Here is a 20,172-nt window from a genome sequence, read left to right on the forward strand (position 1 = left end):
ATATATTGTATGATGGCCCCAGTTCTCCCCATATATATAGTAGGATGGCCCCAGTTCTCCCCATATATAGTAGGATGGTCCCAGTTCTCCCCCCATATATATAGTATGATGGCCCCAGTTCCCCCCATATATATGGTATGATGACCCCAGTTCCCCCCATATATATAGTATGATGACCCCAGTTCTCCCCATATATATTGTATGATGGCCCCAGTTCTCCCCCATATATAGTATGATGGCCCCAGTTCTCCCCATATATATAGTAGGATGGCCCCAGTTCTCCCCATATATATAGTAGGATGGCCCCAGTTCTCCCCATATATATAGTATGATGGCCCCAGTTCTCCCCATATATATAGTATTAATTTAACTTCCAAAATCTTGTAGGAAGGGAGAATATTCTAATTACTGCCTATGGATGTAGAATGGGACGTCTTACACTTCTGTATCCCTATACTTCTGCCCATATGGTGTATAAGAACAATAGAAGAAAACATTGGGTTATAAGACGCTCCTCCGGATGTGTTCGGGGGGAGGGGGGGTTGTTTCTTATTATTTGTAACAATTTACTGTATCAGATTCTTTACATACAATTACAAACCCTCCATAGACTTTATTACACATATTTCCATTGATCTCATTGGCTGCAGGGCTTGGTCTAGCACATTCTAGAATGTTGTGACATCACAGGAGCGTCGCCATGGTGACTGGATATTGTGACATCATGAGGACTATATAAGCAGCCGCTCGGCCAGGATTCCGCTGAGGGTTACAGTAGGAGAGTAATAGTGAGTATGTGCGTGTTACCCCCCGTCCGTTCCTTGTGATCCCCCATTTGCTCGCTGTATACGCTCCTGATTTCTTATCACAAGCTTCCTCCACTTCCCATAAATTTGTAATTATAAAACCTTATAATTGTTAACCCCTTTCTGCCAGCCCACCTCAAAGCCGCGACATGTCAGCTGTTTTGTACAGCTGACATGTGCACGCAATGAGCGCGAGTGGAATCGCGATCCGCCCGCGCCCATTAACTAGTTAAATGCCATCGTCAAGCGCTGACAGCGGCATTTAGCTAGCGCTCCCGGCCGCGCGGCCGGAAGTGCTCGCTCCGCTCCGCTCCGTCACATGATCGGGGGTCAGCGGTGCATTGCCATAACAACCAGAGGTCTCCTTGAGACCTCTATAGTTGTTGATGGCTGATTGCTTTGAGCGCCACCCTGTGGTCGGCGTTCACAGTACACCTGGATTTCTGCTACATAGAGGTGATCTGTGATTGACCTCTATGTAGCAGAGGCGATCGAGTTGTGCCTGCTTCTAGCCTCCTATAGACGCTATTGAAGCATGCCAAAATTTAAAAAAAAGTGTTTAAAAATATAAAAAGATAAAAAATATATAAAAGTTCAAATCACCCCCCTTTCGTCCCAATCAAAATAAAACAATTAAAAAAAAAAAATCAAACCTACACATATTTGTTATCGCCGCGTTCAGAATCGCCTGATCTATCAATAAAAACAAATGATTAACCTGATCGCTAAATGGCGTAGCGAGAAAAAAATAAAACGCCAAAATTATGTTTTTTTGGTCGCCGCGACATTGCATTAAAATGCAATAACAGGCGATCAAAAGAACATATCTACACCAAAATGGTATCATTAAAAACACCAGCTCGACACGCAAAAAATAAGCCCTCACCTGACCCCAGATCACGAAAAATGGAGAGGCTACGGGTATCGGAAAATCGCGCAATGTTTTTTTTTTTTAGCAAACTTTGGAATTTTTTTCCACCACTTAGATAAAAAATAACCTAGACATGTTAGGTGTCTATGAACTCGTAATGACCTGGAGAATCATAATGGCAGGTTAGTTTTAGCATTTGGTGAACCTAGCAAAAAAGCCAAACAAAAAACAAGTGTGAGATTGCACTTTTTTGAATTTCATCACACTTGGAATTTTTTTCCCGTTTTCTGTTACACGGCATGGTAAAACCAATGCTATTGTTCAAAAGTGCATCTCATCCTGCAAAAAATAAGCCCTCACATGGCCAAATTGACGGAAAAATAAAAAAGTTATGGCTCTGGGAAGGAGGAGAGCGAAAAACGAAAACAGCTCCGGGGGTGAAGGGGTTAATGAGCTCGTTATGGCAATATGCACTATGGATACAATTGGTATTGAACATTAGGCCTTTTATAAGGAAACCTTTCTCTTTTTATCTAATTCAGGTTTATGCTATTAATGAGACTAACGAGTGAAATTTCAGAAACCAGTCGTGTAAGTGTGAAATAATAAAAGTCATGTAATTCAGAACAGTGATTGTAACGATATCTCTGGACATATATGAAGATGAATTTCTGTTGTCTGACGTCCGTTGTTTTCGCATGGCCAACTGCCCGGCTAATCAGCTCAGCACGGTTATCACCATAGGAAACCGGCATTTTTTTTTATTTAAAGGAAACCTGTCAGCAGTATGTGCTCCGTAAACTGAAGAGCGCATGCTGCAGGGGTTAACACACAGATGTCGGCGCTGCCTCTTATCACGCTCCATGCTGCTGTTTGCTTACAATGATTGTATTATTACCAGTAGCTTATAATTGCTGGGACTAGCTGCTCCTGAGCCCTGGTCTGACACGCCCCTCCTGTGACAGGCAGCTCACTGTCTATGGACGTGGGACATACAGAGCCTGGGGTGGGCAGCTTCCTCAGCTCTGCTGACAGTGGCATTACACAGGTTAACAGCGGCAATCAGTGGGCACGCCAGCTGCTTCCGATAGAGGGGGATGACATCTATAGATTATAGACAACTGCCCGCGGTGGAGTGGGCTCTGCATCTGAGACCCCTCCAAGGACCCTGACACTTCATGATGAAGATAGTTTGCCCCCATTATTTAGCATAAACATGGAAACAATGGCCGCAGCTTCAGAGATTGATAAGATGCAGCTCGTTTACAGATCTATTCCACAGATTTTATACCTGAATAAATGGAGCATAAAGTCCGCTGTGGCTGAGCTGCCGGCAGACGCCGGGGTCACTGACCAGGCTGCGGTGTATGGACGGTGTGAATGGGGCACGGAGCGGCGCTCACACATCGCCTTACTATTAATCCATCTATCTGCTGCGATTAACGGAAACCCCATTGATTGTCCAGTGTAATAGAAGCCTATGACTGTGGGAGGTGGAAGAGGCGGGAATATTTCATGGCCTTTATACTTTTCTCTTTTTACATTTACAGATGCCAATTTCCACCATGACAAGTAAGTATTGACCTTCTCAGAAGTGACAATTCCAGCATTTCTACCTCGCCGTCTCCTCCCAGCGCCCGGCTCCGCTCTGTGCAGTGCGGGGACGGAGCTTTGCACTGCAGGCGCGGTCTATTGATGTAATGGCGCCTGCGGAGCGGAGCCTCAGACGCACAGGAGCAGTAATGATGACGGTGGGTGATGGGGAACAGAGGCAGCGCCCCCCAGGACCCCCGGCCGTGTGTCCGCCACTATGGATGTAACCCCCCTGCACCCCAGTAGTTACAGTATAGCCGAGGCCTGAATGCCGGAGCAGATCCCATAATGGGGTCAGGAAGTCTCTGGGCAGTAACGTTGGGAAGGAAAGGCTCCTCACATGTGTACAGGGGGGCTGCCGTCTATTTCTCACTGGCCCTTATAGTCTATGGGGCCGGGAACATGTCACCGGGGGCGAAGTGTCCACCAAACTCACCCACTCACTGACTACTAGGAACAACGTCCACCAGCTTTTTTATTCCTTTTTTTGCCTGTAAAAGAAATAGATGACATACTGATGGTAAAAATGGACACAAAAGGCGAAAAAAAAAAGCAAAAAAAAAGCTGAGAATCCGATGCTGCCCCTTAATGAGAAGGCGTTGGCTTAGTTTTGTGTGGCTGAGAATAAAATGACGTGTGAATACGAGCGAACAATAAGTCGTCCGCTGCCGCTGAGCGATTTATTAGGTCGTTCAGTAAATCTAATTGTAAACTGTTGTTTGTCTTTTAGCTACAGAACCAGCTTCCAGGTAAGAGTCTTTCTTCTCATTGTGCAGTGTGTGGGGCGCATGCGCCACCTCGGCTCCATCCTATGGGGGGACATCTCAGAGCTGGAGGTCCCAGCAGACGCACCCCGGAATCACTAACTTATGCCCTATACTGGGGATAGGGGACAACTAAGAGCTGACATCTTTTATCAATAAATGACCAGTGTAACACAGAAGTCCCAGTGTCTCCCTTACCTAACACACACAGTGACATGTTCTCCTTGTGCTATAGGGTGAATCCCCTGATGAGAGCTATTGGAAGATTCAAAAAATACGTTAAAGAGAAGTTCACAAGAACGTAAGTAACAAAATGTAACTCCTTAATAGAAGCAAACCTTATAGATCATGCAGCGATATCAATGTTTCCTGATCTCAGACGGCTGATCCTCTGATTCAGGTAGCTCCGAGCAATCGGGCAGTGACAACCAAAGAGATCCGCTGGAGACTTCTCGTTGTCATGCCAACCCATCGGTGATCCGCCATCACGTGACAGGGTCACCGATAGGTTTTGCTTGCCGGAAGCGTGCGCTATATGTCGCTGACAGAGTTTGACAGCGGCATTTAACTAGTTAACAGCCGAGGGTGGATCGTGATTCCACCCACGGCTGTTAGAGGCACATGTCAGTTGTTCAAAAGAGCTGACATGTGCCGGGAAAGATGTGGGCTCAGTGCCGATGCCCACATCAATGGCTTTATTAACAATGCCAAGTTAGACAACAACATACAATTAAAAACAGTTAAAATCATAGTGGAGCGACATGCGAGACAATGCAAGGCAGGTGAGTAAGAAATGTGCAAAGATATTAAATAATCCCAAAAGCCGTCCACATTACAAATACATAGCAGAAAAACTATATATATACAATGGAGAATAAAAGGGCTCACAGGGGAAATCGCCTCCAATGTACAGGAGCGAAATGTAGATGAAAATGTAAATATGTGGAGCCGCGTTACAATTCCCAAGAGAAGAAGTGATGTCAGGGGACGTTAGATTAAAAAATGAAAAACATATTCACATTTTCAGCTAAAAGTCCTGGACTGAAGAGCCAAACTCTCCGAGAGCCAGATCGTATAGAAATGACTAATCAGAAGCTGCCGTCTATAGAATTTCTAGAAATACACATATACACATCACAATGGCATCAATGGCTTTCACCATGTCTGTGAGCACATCACAGAGGAGTAAGGCGAGAATACACCAAATGTAGTCACCTGCATGGATGAGCCATAAACAATGAGCCAAGATCCAAATGTAATGAATGGGACTGCGCTAATGCAATATCTGACTTACTAAACCAACATGCCCCAGGTCTGCCTGCTCTAGCCAACGCGCGTCGCTGCCTCACAGCCGCTTCATCAGGGGAAGTGTCATGGTGGACGTCAAGACCCTATTTATAAGTAGCAAGTACACCTGCTGGCCAATCAGGAGACACCGACACAGGTGCGCGGCCGACACAGGTGCGCGGCGGCGTCCACTGAGAGACTTCAGTCACATGCGGTGGATAAGCCCAACGGTCAGTGCGCACGCGCTGAGCGACTCAAGTGCGTTCCATAAAGCAGGAAAAACAGGTTGTGTGTGAGATCCCGGAAGAGCTCAGTCAGTGCATATATGGGAGAGATAACAACTAGTAACAATACATGGGGGGGGGGGGACAGGGGAAGAATGAAGTCCTGAGAAAGCCCGTGAAGGCTAAATCTTCATTACTACCAAATGGCCTAGCAGAATTAGGTTCATAAATCCACTGGATTCCATTCTCTAACGTTCCCCTTGCTGATCCTGTCTCCGCATATTAGGTCTTACTCTTTGAAGGCCCACTACCTTTACATCCCTTGTAAGTCCTGCATGATGCTCCAGACAATGGGAGCTGTGGGCTCATACTGTGTATAAGGGAGCTGCGGGCCCATCATACTGTGTATAAGGGAGCTGCAGGCCCATCATACTGTGTATAAGGGAGCTGCGGGCCCATCATACTGTGTATAAGGGAGCTGCGGGCCCATCATACTGTGTATAAGGGAGCTGCGGGCCCATCATGCTGTGTATAAGGGAGCTGCGGGCCCATCATACTGTGTATAAGGGAGCTGCGGGCCCATCATGCTGTGCATAAGGGAGCTGTGGGCTCATACTGTGTATAAGGGAGCTGCGGGCCCATCATACTGTGTATAAGGGAGCTGCGGGCCCATCATACTGTGTATAAGGGAGCTGCGGGCCCATCATACTGTGTATAAGGGAGCTGCGGGCCCATCATACTATGTATAAGGGAGCTGTGGGCCCATCATACTGTGTATAAGGGAGCTGTGGGCTCATCATACCGTGTATAAGGGAGCTGCGGGCCCATCATACTGTGTATAAGGGAGCTGCGGGCCCATCATACTGTGTATAAGGGAGCTGTGGGCCCATCATACTGTGTATAAGGGAGCTGCGGGCTCATCATACTGTGTATAAGGGAGCTGCGGGCTCATCATACTGTGTATAAGGGAGCTGCGGGCTCATCATACTGTGTATAAGGGAGATGTGCACCCACCATACTGTGTATAGGGAACTGTGAAGGCATATTGTGCATATGGGAGCTGTTGGCCCATTACACTGTATATAGGGGAGCTCTGGGGGGGGCATTATACTTTCTAGTGGAGCTCTGTCAGCATTATACTGTGTATAGGGGAGCAGTGAGAACATCATACGGTGAATCGGGGAGTTATAGAATCATCATACTGTGTATAGGGGAGCTGTGGGGGCCTTATACCGTGTATAGAGAAGCTTTGAGCTCACCATACTGTGTATAGGGAAGCTGTGGGGGCCTTATACCGTGTATAGAGAAGCTTTGAGCTCACCATACTGTTTATAGGGAAGCTGTGAGGGCCTTATACTGTGTATATGGAAGCTTTGAGCTCACCATACTGTGTATAGGGAAGCTGTGGGGGCCTTATACCGTGTATAGAGAAGCTTTGAGCTCACCATACTGTGTATAGGGAAGCTGTGGGGGCCTTATACTGTGTATATGGAAGCTTTGAGCTCACCATACTGTGTATAAGGGAGCAGTACATGAGGGAACTTAGGGGACATTATTAAATGTAAAGTGGGCACTTAGCATTACTGTATTGTTATAGGGGCACTCATAGTATTGCGACCATCAAAGTTGCATATCGTCACAATATGGCGGTAAAATCAATGTTCGTTTGTGTATATAGATTTATTTTCAATAACAGCGTGATCATATTCTGAGGTTCCACTATAAGCTGTAATCAGGGTTAGCTAGTTAGGGGCCCACTCAGATGTTTCGCCCCCAAGTTGAAACCCTAGCTACGCCTCTGAATGGAGGGGATGCGGCAATAAGCCAGCACTGCGGACCCTCCACTCTCAGGATCTGCAGCAGTTCTGGTAGTCGGACCCCCACCAGGTACAAAGTGGAAATGTCCCCAGATTTGGTCTTAGACTCGGTATAAAATTATAATCATGATTATTAATATTACTCCGTTATATGGTGGTTATAATCCCGAGATCTCAACCTGCGCATGCGCTGTCTCCAGAGGACATTTCCAAGGTACTCCGCAATGAAAAGGATGGGAAGAGTGAGCCCACCACACCCTCGCACCACCTCAGACCCCCTCCTCCCAGCCCGGAGCCCACCACACCCTCGCACCACCTCACACCCCCACTGCCCAGCCCGGAGCCCGCCACAGCCTGGCACCGCCTCACGCCCCCTCCGCCCAGCCCGGAGCTCACCACAGCCTCGCACCGCGTCACACCCCCTCCGTCCAGCCTGAAGCCCGCCATAGCCTCGCACCGCCTCACGCTCCCTCCGCCCAGCCCGGAGCTCACCACAGCCTCGCACCGCCTCACACCCCCTCCGTCCAGCCCGGAGCCCGCCACAGCCTCGCACCGCCTCACGCCCCCTCCGCCCAGCCCGGAGCTCACCACAGCCTCGCACCGCCTCACACCCCCTCCGCCCAGCCCGGAGCCCGCCACAGCCTCGCACCGCTTCACACCCCCTCCTCCCAGCCCGGCACAGCCTCGGACTGCCTCACACCCCCTCCGCCCAGCCCGGAGCCTGCCACAGCCTCGCACCACCTCACTCCCTCTCCGCCCAGCCCGGAGCCCACCACACCCTCGCACCACCTCACACCCCCATTGCCCAGCCCGGAGCCTGCCACAGCCTCGCACCGCCTCACACCCCCTCCTCCCAGCCCGGAGCCCACCACACCCTCGCACCACCTCACACCCCCACTGCCCAGCCCGGAGCCCACCACAGCCTCGCACCGCCTCACACCCCCTCCGCCCAGCCCGGAGCCCACCACACCCTCGCACCACCTCACACCCCCACTGCCCAGCCCGGAGCCCACCACAGCCTCGCACCGCCTCACACCCCCTCCGCCCAGCCCGGAGCACACCGCAGCCTCGCACTGCCTCACACCCCCTCCTCCCAGCCCGGAGCCCGCCACAGCCTCGCACCACCTCACACCCCCTCCTCCCAGCCCGGAGCCCACCACAGCCTCACACCGCCTCACACCCCCTCCGCCCAGCCCGGAGCCCACCACAGCCTCGCACCGCCTCACACCTCCTCCGCCCAGCCTGGAGCTCACCACAGCCTCGCACCGCCTCACACCTCCTCCGCCCAGCCCGGAGCCCACCACAGCCTCGCACCGCCTCACACCTCCTCCAAGCCCGGAGCCCGCCACAGCCTCGCACCGCCTCACACCACCTCCTCCCAGCCCGGAGCACACCGCATCGCTCCACTCCTGCCACCGCCTCCAGCTTCCGGCAGCAGTGACTCTGCCTCCTGGCGCCCCAATCCACCGCCGTGGTCCCCCCACTTAGCTGTGTCAGAGGATATAGTATTATATGTAAATGAGGAGGTAAGTGCCCCGTGGGCGGGACAATGTTGGTCGGGGGCATATATTCTCTGCACTGTTCCCTGCCTTGTGCCGCCTAGTGTGCCGATATTATCAAGTGAATAAAAACCTTAGACTCCTGCTGCTGACGATCAGTTTATTCAGCAGCACAGCTGATGGATAGAAAATCATCAGGTCGGTGACAGTCGGAGAAAAAGCCGACTCTACAGCACGTTGCACTTGTAACAAAAAATGCCACTGACCCCCCACAAGAAAAGGTGCAGAATAACAGCGCAAGAAAGATGCACCGTGTGGAGGAGTTTCTAGGGAAGCAGTCATGTCCTCAAGCGCTATGACAAGCAGCCTGTAGACATGGGGTAAATGTGCAGGGGAAGGGTTCGCTCACACGAGCCTATAACACGGCCCAGTGCTACATGATAACACATCTCACAGCACTCGGAGCAGTGTTATTCTATGGGGCAGCTCAGAGCTGAGATTATTTTCTCATGCAAATTAGCAATTGTATCATAGTCACCTATACAAGTCTATGGGTGTGGGCGAAACATTGGACTGCACTCAGATGTCATCTGAGTGCAGTGTGATTACTGTGTATGCCGGCAATAGAGGAGCCTCCGGCTTTCAGTCATAGAGGAGTGTCCGGCACAGCTTCAGTCACCACTAAGTACACAGTGAGGGCAGCTGTAACCGCACACCGACACTGACTGACAGCCGGCTCTGCACTGATGCACTTCTGAGCGACCTGTCAGTCTGTGTCGGGTTGCGGTTACAGTCACCACTCTCAGTGCTGTGAGCCGTGACTAATTCCTCAGGACACGCCTGCATGACTGAAAGCCGGAGGCTCCCAGAAGAAAAACAGTTCATTTTCTCCCAGGTGACGCACTTTCAGTACAGCGGCCAGCGCCTTCATAACGCTATTAACCTGCAGATTAACCCAATATCTACAGATAATAGCGCTATAAGACCTGACAGGTTCACTTTAAACTGTTTTTTTTGGGGGGGTGGTGAGTTCAAGACACAGATGGGAGTAGAAGTGGCTCATAAGTGGAGAAGGAAGCAGATTTCTCTGATACGATATATTACAAAGCTTCTTACATTTTGTCGTAATATTGAGTTTGTGACCATTTAACATAAATGGATCTTTCTTTCTTGTACAATAGTGAGAATGTCAAACTTGATACAAAGAAGAAAAGGCGACTGACAAAGAGCAGGAAGGAGATTATGTAAGTGGCGAGAATGACTGATGTAATCTCAGCAAACCTTGTAGATCCCATAATGATCCCGACGTGTCCTTATCTGCGATGTGCGATTCCTTGTACTCAGGGACAGATGGTAGAAACCTGTCTGCACATCATCCACCGTATCTCTACTGCACAGAGAGGCGACATTTACAGGGGGTCGCTCAGTTATCAGAATTTAGGGGGAAAAGACGGCAAAGCGTTTTATGGGAAACAAACATTAGGAATTGTTATTGGACTGGTGAGAAGAAAAGAAATGGATCGCCCCCATAGGGACGTGGGGTACTCGGTACCTGGGGGATGTCACGGTGGCTGACCCGGTCCGTGGCCCTAGGGATGTCCGTGTAAAAGGGGGAAAGGTCTTTAAAGGGATAATGTTCGTGACGCCACCTGTGGTTTTCGGTCAGAGTGACCGACGCTGCTGTAAGGGGTCCGCTGGGGTGATGTTATGGCAGCTAGATGGTATACCTTCCCACAGGTGAAGTGTATCCCCAGGGCTCCCAGTGTGTGGATGGTGAGAGGCGCGGTGAAGGACGAGGACACAAGGTTGCAAACTCTTTACCTTTACTGAAGGCTTCAGTGTCCACAGTCCAGAGCACCAGGTCACAGGGCAGGCAGAGTCCGGCCGGTCTGGAGGCAAATCCAGAGTCCCCTTATCCAGGTGGAAATCAGTAGCCTTCCTCTAGCGCCTGGGTGTTGTAGTACCTCCCTGCTGAGCTTCTCATAAGGTCCTCACAACTGTGGTAGATGTTCTAGATGTTATGTCTCTCTCTGTCCCCAGATGGATAGGACAGACCCATATGACCGGTGGCCTGAGGCTTTTTACAGGGACTCTAGCACGCCCCGGCCCCCACAAGTTGCCACTGTGCCTCCTGGGTATAGGTCGGGCAGGTAACGTGGAATTATCTGTCCTGCCAGTCTCTGGAGCAAGGCATAGAGACTGTTGCTCCCTCGGTGTTCCGGCTACCGGATCCTGCGCCTCAGAAGGAGGCAGCCTGTGCAGGGCTGAACTCCTTCTGGTTTCCTCTCCTTTTGCTATGACTTCGTTTCTCACCCTCTACAATACAATTCGCTGTTCGTGTCTCTTTCTTAGGATGCTGCCGCACGTGGGGCAGGCACAGCTCCGCGGCCTTCTGTCTAGGCCTCTGACAGGATCCCACCCCTGTCAGGGACCAACTCTGTCAGCAACTGCTCGATATTCCTCCTTCCTCTCTGTCTGCCTGACGGGAACTGCCTGACTTCCTCTCCAGGCCACCAGTTTTACCTAATTGTGAAGAGTGCCCTAATAAATAGGAGCATGGCTCCCCTGGCGGACTGGAGAGTGAAGTGTGTTGTCTGGTTTGTGTTACCTGGTAAAGAGATCTCCTTTATTGCCTCCAAACGTAACATCACTCCCCCTAGAGGAGAACGATATTACTGCAATGACCAGGACCCTGGGGCGCCGCAGAAACATGAGCCAATATCTTAATATGGCGTCTGTAGAAATATGTCAGATATTATATATGTTAAACATATAGAGAAAGTCATCCCTCAAGAACACTGTTTGGAGACTCCTGGCGACCACACGTGAAGAGAAGGGGTAGAAAGCAGAGGGATAGTGGCGGATGGAGCAAGCAGGAGCCCCCAGGGGTCACATCTGCATTATACACGGACTGTGAGTGGGAAGGTCACGTTATCCCAATGATGGCGGCCTGTGGTCAGCTCAGGAGGACAGAGCGGCTCAGAAGCTGCCCCAGGGAGATAGTTGCTAGGTTTCACAGCCATCATCTGCCTATAACAGCCCAGCAGGAGTGAGCTCCACCTGCGGCTGTTCACCTATTTAACCCCTTACCAACATGGGGCTGTTCTGTTTTGCGTATTCATCTCCCCCTACTTCTAAGAGCCATCATTCTTTATTTTTCCATCCATAGCGATATCAGGGCTTGTTTATTTGCAGAACAAGTTGTATATTTCATAAACACTATTCAATTTATCACGTGATGTATTAGAAGTGAAATTCCAAGTTCTCCAAAATTGCAGGAAAAAAAGTAAATTCTGTAATGGTTTTTGGGGATTCTTCCTTAGAATGTTCATTGTAGAGTAATAATGACCTGACGATACGATTCTCCAGGTCAGTACGATTATGGAGACAACAAACCAGCAGAAATACATTTTACAAATTCAAAAAAAAAAAATAATTCTGCTTGTGTCGACAAATCCTCAAATGTCTATGTAGACCGAAACATAAAGGGATGTGGCTCTTGGAAGGAGTAAAAAATGAAGGATCCAAAATGGGAAATGAAAGCCATAGATAAGTCTGGGATCGACCTCTATGAATGATGTAGAACCGCCACGCGGTGTATTTATGCCGCCAGCCTTCTGTCCTCACACAGTGAGCGCCCCCTAGTGACCGCTCTCAGGATACAACATTGTATCATGGAGACCGAGGGGAATGTGATCACTGCTGCTCCTCACATTGCTGATGTTTATACATTTACATATGAGATGATGATTTATGTTCCATGTACAACAGAAAAGAAATGCAAGAAAGATGGGAGAAGGAGGAGAAAGAGCGAATCAGGATGGAGAAAACCTTGTAAGTGCTTTTTTTCCAGGTAGAAATGATATAAAACCTGTCTGCACACACTGTCCATCTGTCTGCGCTGATACTTGTCAGGGTGTGAAAGTCATTTCTCAGTTTAGGATGTTTATAGGACACATAAATTAGATGAATTCTATGTATTTTACTGTTTAAAATGGCACCTGGAAGAAGAGACCATGATCAGCATTTTCTATGGCTCCTTCAGAAAGACACAAGGTGTAATGAGAAGCATGTATACTCTCTACAGCATACCCCCTGTCTAGGACGCTTGGTTTGGGAGCGGTCTCAGGAGGTCGGCACATGTCCATTCCGTATCCTCCTAGATATGGCTGAATACAATAGTGGAGCCGTCAGCTCCCTGCACCACCACACGGCCTGTGCTCCCCGCGCTGTGTAATCCTATGGCTGCATATACATTAGATGGCAGTATACTCGGGACTACAGAACAGGACAAGGACGGGGGATTCTGGGGACAAGTCAGCTGAGCAGCAGCACTCAATGTCAGGCAGCAGCTGCAAAGGCAACAAGATTTTACCGTGTATAAAAAAAGATAAAATCCCATACGGTTACTCCTTTATAAATCACTTGTGAGGCCACATCTGGAATATGGGATCCAGTTTTGGGCTCCATAGTTTAAAAAGGATTTTCAGAAGGTAGAGTCAGTTCAAAGGCGGAAACTAGATTATTACCAGGAATGGAGACCTCTCATATGATGAAAGGTTAGAAAAGTTGGGCTTGTTTAGCTTAGAAAAAAGATGTCTCCGAGGAGATCTCATTCATAAATACACTGCTCAAAAAAATAAAGGGATCACTAAAATCCCACATCCTAGATAGCACGGAATGAAATAATTCAGTTGTAAATCTTTATTCATTACATATAAAACATAAAAATGATCAATGTAAATCCAAATTAATATCCCACGGAGGTCTGGATTTGGAATGATACTCAAAATCCAAGTGAAAAATCAAATTACAGGCGGATCCAACTTCAGTGGAAATGCACCAAGACAAGGAAATGATGCTCAGTAGTGTGTGTGGCCTCCAAGTGCCTGTATGACCTCCCTACAATGCCAGGATAAGGCGGCGGATGGTCTACTTGGACCTGCCTGTGCTGCATCAATAGTAAAAAGATATAATGTTAAAAATAATTTAAAAGAAAAATAAAAAATCGTGCTATTCTCGCCCTCCGGCGTCCACCGATGCGAGCGATGCGGCCGCCAGCTTCCGTTCCCAGTGATGCATTGTGAAATTACCCAGATGACTAGTTTACCTTTACCTTTGCGGATAACGAGGAGATGAAGCCGTGTTAGTTTGCCACTATCGGCGTATATGTCGGCTCTTGTGGGTAATATACCTGTGTCCCAATATGACCCTTCTGTAATGTGACTGACCGGTGCCCCGTTCCCCTATATTTGGGATTATTGGGGCCAGTGTTTGAGCAGGGGCGTCATTGGCGCTTTCTAGGTTAGGTGGGATATGTAAGAGGGTCAGTTTGGGACCCCACATTGTCCGAGGTTACACTAGTAGTTCCCATTAGGGTCACTCCCCGGCCACTGGAGCATTTTTGGGTTGAGTTGTGTGTCGCTGTTCAGTATTGCTCTATTTAATGCATGTCTAATAAAGTCTGATTTTATTGTATCTTTTCCCTGTGAATATTGATCCTAATCCGCACTGATGATCTATGTTTCCTGTCCTGTAGGGAGGAGACCACCCAAGATGAGATGGGGAAGACCACCACCCTGATCATGTAAGAGATTACTGAGCCAACCGTCTAGATGACATAATGGTGTAGACGAGTCCTCACTCCTGGATAGATCGGACTGCACAGACAGCGGCCATTTATTGTTATACACCCGATTAGTAAGAGGTTTGGGAAGAGGTTTTCTCCTGGAGCTTCTGCCTTCTGATTGGACGGGGCCATGTTTGGAGAGGTTTCCTTCTGGATCCTGTTCAAAGAAATGACCCGTAATTTATTTCTGTCCACCAGGTGTTTGTCTAAACCGAAAAAAAAGCCTCCTCATATTAACAAAGTGGATTTTTATAGAAATGAACTGGAATTGCTTTCCAAAAGTTCCTGAAATAATTTTTTAGGTGAATTTTGCAGAGGCTTTGCTTAAAAAAAAAACTTTAAATATGTTACGTGCACATACTCTTGGTGATGTAACCAATTTTTACCATTATAATAATAATAATCTTTATTTATATAGCGCCAACCTATTCTGCAGCGCTTTACAGTGTAACCATTTCAAACACAACAGTCATAAGTAACAACGTTAACAATACAATCAGTGAGGCACAATAGCATTAGGCTCTGTGCACACGTTGGGTGTTTGCTGTGTTTTTTTTCCACAGGCAAAACCTGCTCTCTTGACAATAAAGAAGCAACTTACATAAAGCAGATTTTGCAAAAAAAAGGGGGTAAAAAAAAACAAGGAGCATATATGCCTTAAAATAATGGATTTTATTTAAACATGAAAAACATACATGAAATAATTAAAAAGCATGTGAGGCCAGAGGTAGGGATCCATGTAAATAAACCAGGTGGAATGCACCCAGTAACAGAGCGTTCTATAAAGATGGGCCCTATATGTAACACAGAAATCCTTTAGGTGGACTTGTCCTAATATAAACAGGCAAAGAGCGCGTGCAGTCCTAAATAGATGACGGACGTGTAGAGTAGTGCTGTAGGAACAATCCCCGCCGCCCCGACGCACGTTTGGCGAGAACTTCTTCAGCAGTTTTATGAACGGTGCGAACTGCAGGACCAGCGACTTCCATCCATACGGACGGTGACCAGTGACAGGACAGGCTATAAACAGTGCCAGGAGATCCCATCATATTTCATGAGTCTTCTGGGCTTATTTGCAGAGTAAGCGAGTGTACGCAATATCATGGTATCTGGAAATGGAGGATGTTTTCCCTAACACTCATGTTTCGGTAATATGCTGCCTCTAGCTTTAAGATTTACACTTCCAGTATTCTCAGTGTTCTCGTATCATTCATGGGAGTCAATATGGACTCGGGAACAGTTTTCTTTGTCTTCTGTTCTTTGCTGCATTTGGGCATTTAAAACATAATTACCCAGTGACAATGTTTTACCCCAAGCCCCAATTCTGTATTATGACAGTAAATATACAGACCAGTCCTACAGGAGATTCCTTTTTCGCCCCTTTTAGCGTTTTTTATTCTCCTTCAGCCACTTTGTGTATCCAGCCCAACAGAGCCGAGCCGACCATCCTATTCCTCCAATGTTTGACTTTCCAGTAGCACATGGCTTCTCCTTGATGCTTCAGTGTCAGGTCCTGATGTGACCCCTGGAGGATCTAGGATCGGAAGGTCACAATGTGTATTAGATGGCAGGTCCTCTTTAGGATGTGTTTGTCCTCTACTTTGAGTGAATTTACTTTTATTCTGTGCTGAAAAAGGGTTCTTAACCCTATCTTCTGGCTGTGAACTTAGAGCTTGAGTGCTCAGCTGCAGCATCTTGTGAACACTCCCTCCCACTATGTAAACCCACTGGTAGCTTCTCTGCTTGCTGGTTATAGTTCTTCTATACTGACCTCTTTGACAGTCAGTCTCTGAATAAGCTGAGGTGTTAGCTCTAGTTGCAGCAGTGAAGTTTCCTGTTGGAGAAGCTAAGGAGTGTTACTTGTTGTGTCTTTTCCCACTGTTAGTTGTACCTTCCTCGTGTTGTCTTATTGTAGTAGTGGGACTACTATCTCCCTGGCCTGCGCACTAGACAGGGTGTTCTCACACAGGGGGGAAGGACCCGACTAGGGACTGTAGGGAGTTCAGGTATCAGACTCAGGTTTATGTTAGGAGGTGAACCCTCTCCCTTCTCCCTATTGCCCGGGTTTCCTTGCATTTCTTCCCTGGTGTTGCACCGCATGCTGGGCATCCTCTCGGCCCCAGTGTGACATTAAGGCCAGATCACTGTGCATACTCAGCCAACCAGTCTATGGAAAAATAGAGCCTAAACTGCGCATGCTCGACTGATAGCATTGGAGCCATGGGATGGCAACATGAGGGGGAGTTTACCAAAAGGGGAAACGTAAAAGTCAGATGCATTGGCATGCACAAATAAATATGGACTTAACTGTCTAAATACCTATAACGATTTTGGGAGCACCTCTGTAAGTGAACGGTTATTGAAAATTAGCTAATTTGCATTGCATGTAGTTCCTAATGATAATTGTAAAGGCATTTTGTTAGTTTGTTTATGTAAAACCACACACCATTAAGCCATCACATGCAGGAATGGTTTCAGCATTAAATTACATCCTTGTAATCTTGTAATTCTAGGAAATGATGTAGTAAATAATTTATTCATTATTAGCCAGGATGGCTAGATGTTAAGAAATACAAATAATGCTCATCTATTACATAAAGGGATTGTTTTGTCACTTCACAAGATATTGATTACCTATGCTTAGTGTAGACCATCAATATCAGATTAGTGGGGTCCAGCACCTGGCAACCCCTGATCAGCTGTGTATGATCTCTGGCTGAATAGAAACACATTGAATAGAATCCCAATCAATGAATAGCGGTCATGACCAGACAATGCAAATCCGGATGTAGAACAGCTTATAACAGCTAATTTATGGGGATAGGTCGTAAGGATAGCTCATCAATATCTTGTGATTGGAATGCACTTTAACATTATTTGTTATATCTCCACTCAATACAGCTATGAAACCTCGGTTTAACATCGACAGCAACCACCGCTGCCAATACCACCTGGCAGCCACCATCACCACCTCTGCCAATACCACCTGGCAGCCGCCACCACCATCTCTGCCAATACCACCTGGCAGCCGCCACCACCATCTCTGCCAATACCACCTGGCAGCCACCATCACCACCTCTGCCAATACCACCTGGCAGCCGCCACCACCATCTCTGCCAATACCACCTGGCAGCCGCCACCACCATCTCTGCCAATACCACCCGGCAGCCACCACCACCACCTCTGCCAATACCACCTGGCAGCCACCATCACCACCTCTGCCAATACCACCTGGCAGCCGCCACCACCATCTCTGCCAATACCACCTGGCAGCCGCCACCACCATCTCTGCCAATACCACCTGGCAGCCGCCACCACCATCTCTGCCAATACCACCTGGCAGCCACCACCACCATCTCTGTCAATACCAACTGGCAGCCGCCACCACCACCTCTGCCAATACCACCTGGCAGCCGCCACCACCAACGCTGACAATACCACCTGGCAGCCGCCAACACCACCTCTGCCAATGCCACACGGCAGCCGCTACCACCACCTCTGCCAATGCCACCTGGCAGCTGCCACCACAACCTCTGCCAATACCACCTGGCAGCCGCCACCACCAACTCTGCCAATACCACCTGGCAGCCGCCACCACCACCTCTGCCAATGCCACCTGGCAGCCGCTACCACCACCTCTGCCAATGCCACCTGGCAGCCGCCACCACCACCTCTGCCAATGGCACCTGGCAGCCGCCACCACCACCTCTGCCAATGCCACCCGGCAGCCACCACCACCACCTCTGCTAATGCCACACGGCAGCCGCCACCACCACCTCTGCCAATGCCACCCGGCAGCCGCCACCACCACCTCTGCCAATGCCACCTGGCAGCCGCCACCACCACCTCTGCCAATACCACCTGGCAGCCGCCACCATCAACGCTGACAATACCATCTGGCAGACGCCACCACCACCTCTGCCAATGCCACCCGGCAGCCGCAACCACCACCACTGCCAATGCCACCTGGCAGCCGCCACCACCACCTCTGCCAATACCACCTGGCAGCCGCCACCACCACCTCTGCCAATGCCACCTGGCAGCCGCCACCACCACCTCTGCCAATGCCACCCGGCAGCCGCCACCACCACCTCTGCCAATGCCACCCGGCAGCCGCCACCATCACCTCTGCCAATGCCACCCGGCAGCCGCCACCACCACCTCTGCCAATACCACCTGGCAGCCGCCACCACCACCTCTGCCAATACCACCTGGCAGCCGCCACCACCAACGCTGACAATACCACCTGGCAGCCGCCACCACCACCTCTGCCAATGCCACCTGGCAGCCGCTACCACCACCTCTGCCAATGCCACCCGGCAGCCGCCACCACCACCTCTGCCAATGCCACCCGGCAGCCGCCACCACCACCTCTGCCAATGCCACCCGGCAGCCGCCACCATCACCACCTCTGCCAATGCCACCCGGCAGCCGCCACCACCACCTCTGCCAATGCCACCCGGCAGCCGCCACCACCACCTCTGCCAATGCCACCCGGCAGCCGCCACCACCACCTCTGCCAATGCCACCCGGCAGCCGCCACCACCACCTCTGCCAATGCCACCCGGCAGCCGCCACCATCACCTCTGCCAATGCCACCCGGCAGCCGCCACCATCACCTCTGCCAATGCCACCCGGCAGCCGCCACCACCACCTCTGCCAATGCCACCCGGCAGCCGCCACCACCACCTCTGCCAATGCCACCCGGCAGCCGCCACCACCACCTCTGCCAATGCCACCCGGCAGCCGACACCACCACCTCTGCCAATGCCACCCGGCAGCCGCCACCACCACCTCTGCCAATGCCACCCGGCAGCCACCACCACCTCTGCCAATGCCACCCGGCAGCCGCCACCACCACCTCTGCCAATGCCACCCGGCAGCCGTCACCACCACCTCTGCCAATGCCACCCGGCAGCCGTCACCACCACCTCTGCCAATGCCACCTGGCAGCCGCCACCACCACCTCTGCCAATGCCACCCGGCAGCCGCCACCACCGCCTCTGCCAATGCCACCCGGCAGCCACCACCACCACCTCTGCCAATGCCACCCGGCAGCCGCCACCACCACCTCTGCCAATGCCACCCGGCAGCCGCCACCACCACCTCTGCCAATGCCACCCGGCAGCCGCCACCACCACCTCTGCCAATGCCACCCGGCAGCCGCCACCACCACCTCTGCCAATGCCACCCGGCAGCCGCCACCACCACCTCTGCCAATGCCACCTGGCAGCCGCCACCACCACCTCTGCCAATGCCACCTGGCAGCCGCCACCACCACCTCTGCCAATGCCACCTGGCAGCCACTGTTACTCTGCCTAATACTTACCTGTCCGGCCAGCGCGCTCCCGATGCTCCTCCTCGCTCCTCTCCATCCGGCTTCTCTGGCGTTCGTCCCTTCAGCAGTCTGCGCATGCGGAGATGCGCTCCTTTCACCGCTGGGGCTTCTGGGAGTTTCTGACCCGGTGGCTCCGCCCCAATATGGCGGCACCCGTCGGTTACTTCTTCCTGCGTCTGCCCAGGTAAGACACCTTTGTGTCTATTGTTGTCGCTGGCTTCTTGCTGGCATCTCTTTAGGTTTCTCTGGCTCCCTGTCTTTGCTTCTTATGCTGTGACTCAGTCTTGGTTCCATATTCATTGTCTCTGCCATTCCTTTCAGCCCGTGTTCCCTGCCGTTCCTGT

At 50.2% G+C, this 20,172-nt stretch overlaps 1 protein-coding gene across 1 annotated transcript; it reads left to right on the forward strand.

The window, feature by feature from the left end:
• Positions 1 to 1,663: 1,663 nt before the first annotated feature.
• On the forward strand, positions 1,664 to 17,669 carry LOC143793128 (uncharacterized). Its single transcript, XM_077279806.1, has 8 exons — positions 1,664 to 2,268; positions 3,228 to 3,249; positions 4,001 to 4,019; positions 4,270 to 4,335; positions 10,043 to 10,105; positions 12,633 to 12,695; positions 14,401 to 14,448; positions 17,392 to 17,669. The coding sequence occupies exons 1-8, from the start codon at positions 2,224 to 2,226 to the stop codon at positions 17,408 to 17,410; spliced, it is 345 nt and encodes a 114-aa protein (XP_077135921.1). The 5' UTR covers positions 1,664 to 2,223; the 3' UTR covers positions 17,411 to 17,669.
• The last annotated feature ends 2,503 nt before the right edge of the window (positions 17,670 to 20,172 follow it).

Source organism: Ranitomeya variabilis, chromosome 1 (assembly GCF_051348905.1).
Source record: "Ranitomeya variabilis isolate aRanVar5 chromosome 1, aRanVar5.hap1, whole genome shotgun sequence".
Lineage (NCBI taxonomy): Eukaryota > Metazoa > Chordata > Amphibia > Anura > Dendrobatidae > Ranitomeya > Ranitomeya variabilis.

Bases quoted from the DNA above. Each gene is read 5' to 3' on its own strand.
- LOC143793128 (XM_077279806.1), top strand. From the start codon at position 2,224: ATGCTATTAATGAGACTAACGAGTGAAATTTCAGAAACCAGTCGT. The intron at 10,106-12,632 runs GTAAGTGGCGAG...CATGTACAACAG, and splicing joins AAGAGCAGGAAGGAGATTAT to AAAAGAAATGCAAGAAAGAT. The intron at 12,696-14,400 runs GTAAGTGCTTTT...CCTGTCCTGTAG, and splicing joins ATCAGGATGGAGAAAACCTT to GGAGGAGACCACCCAAGATG.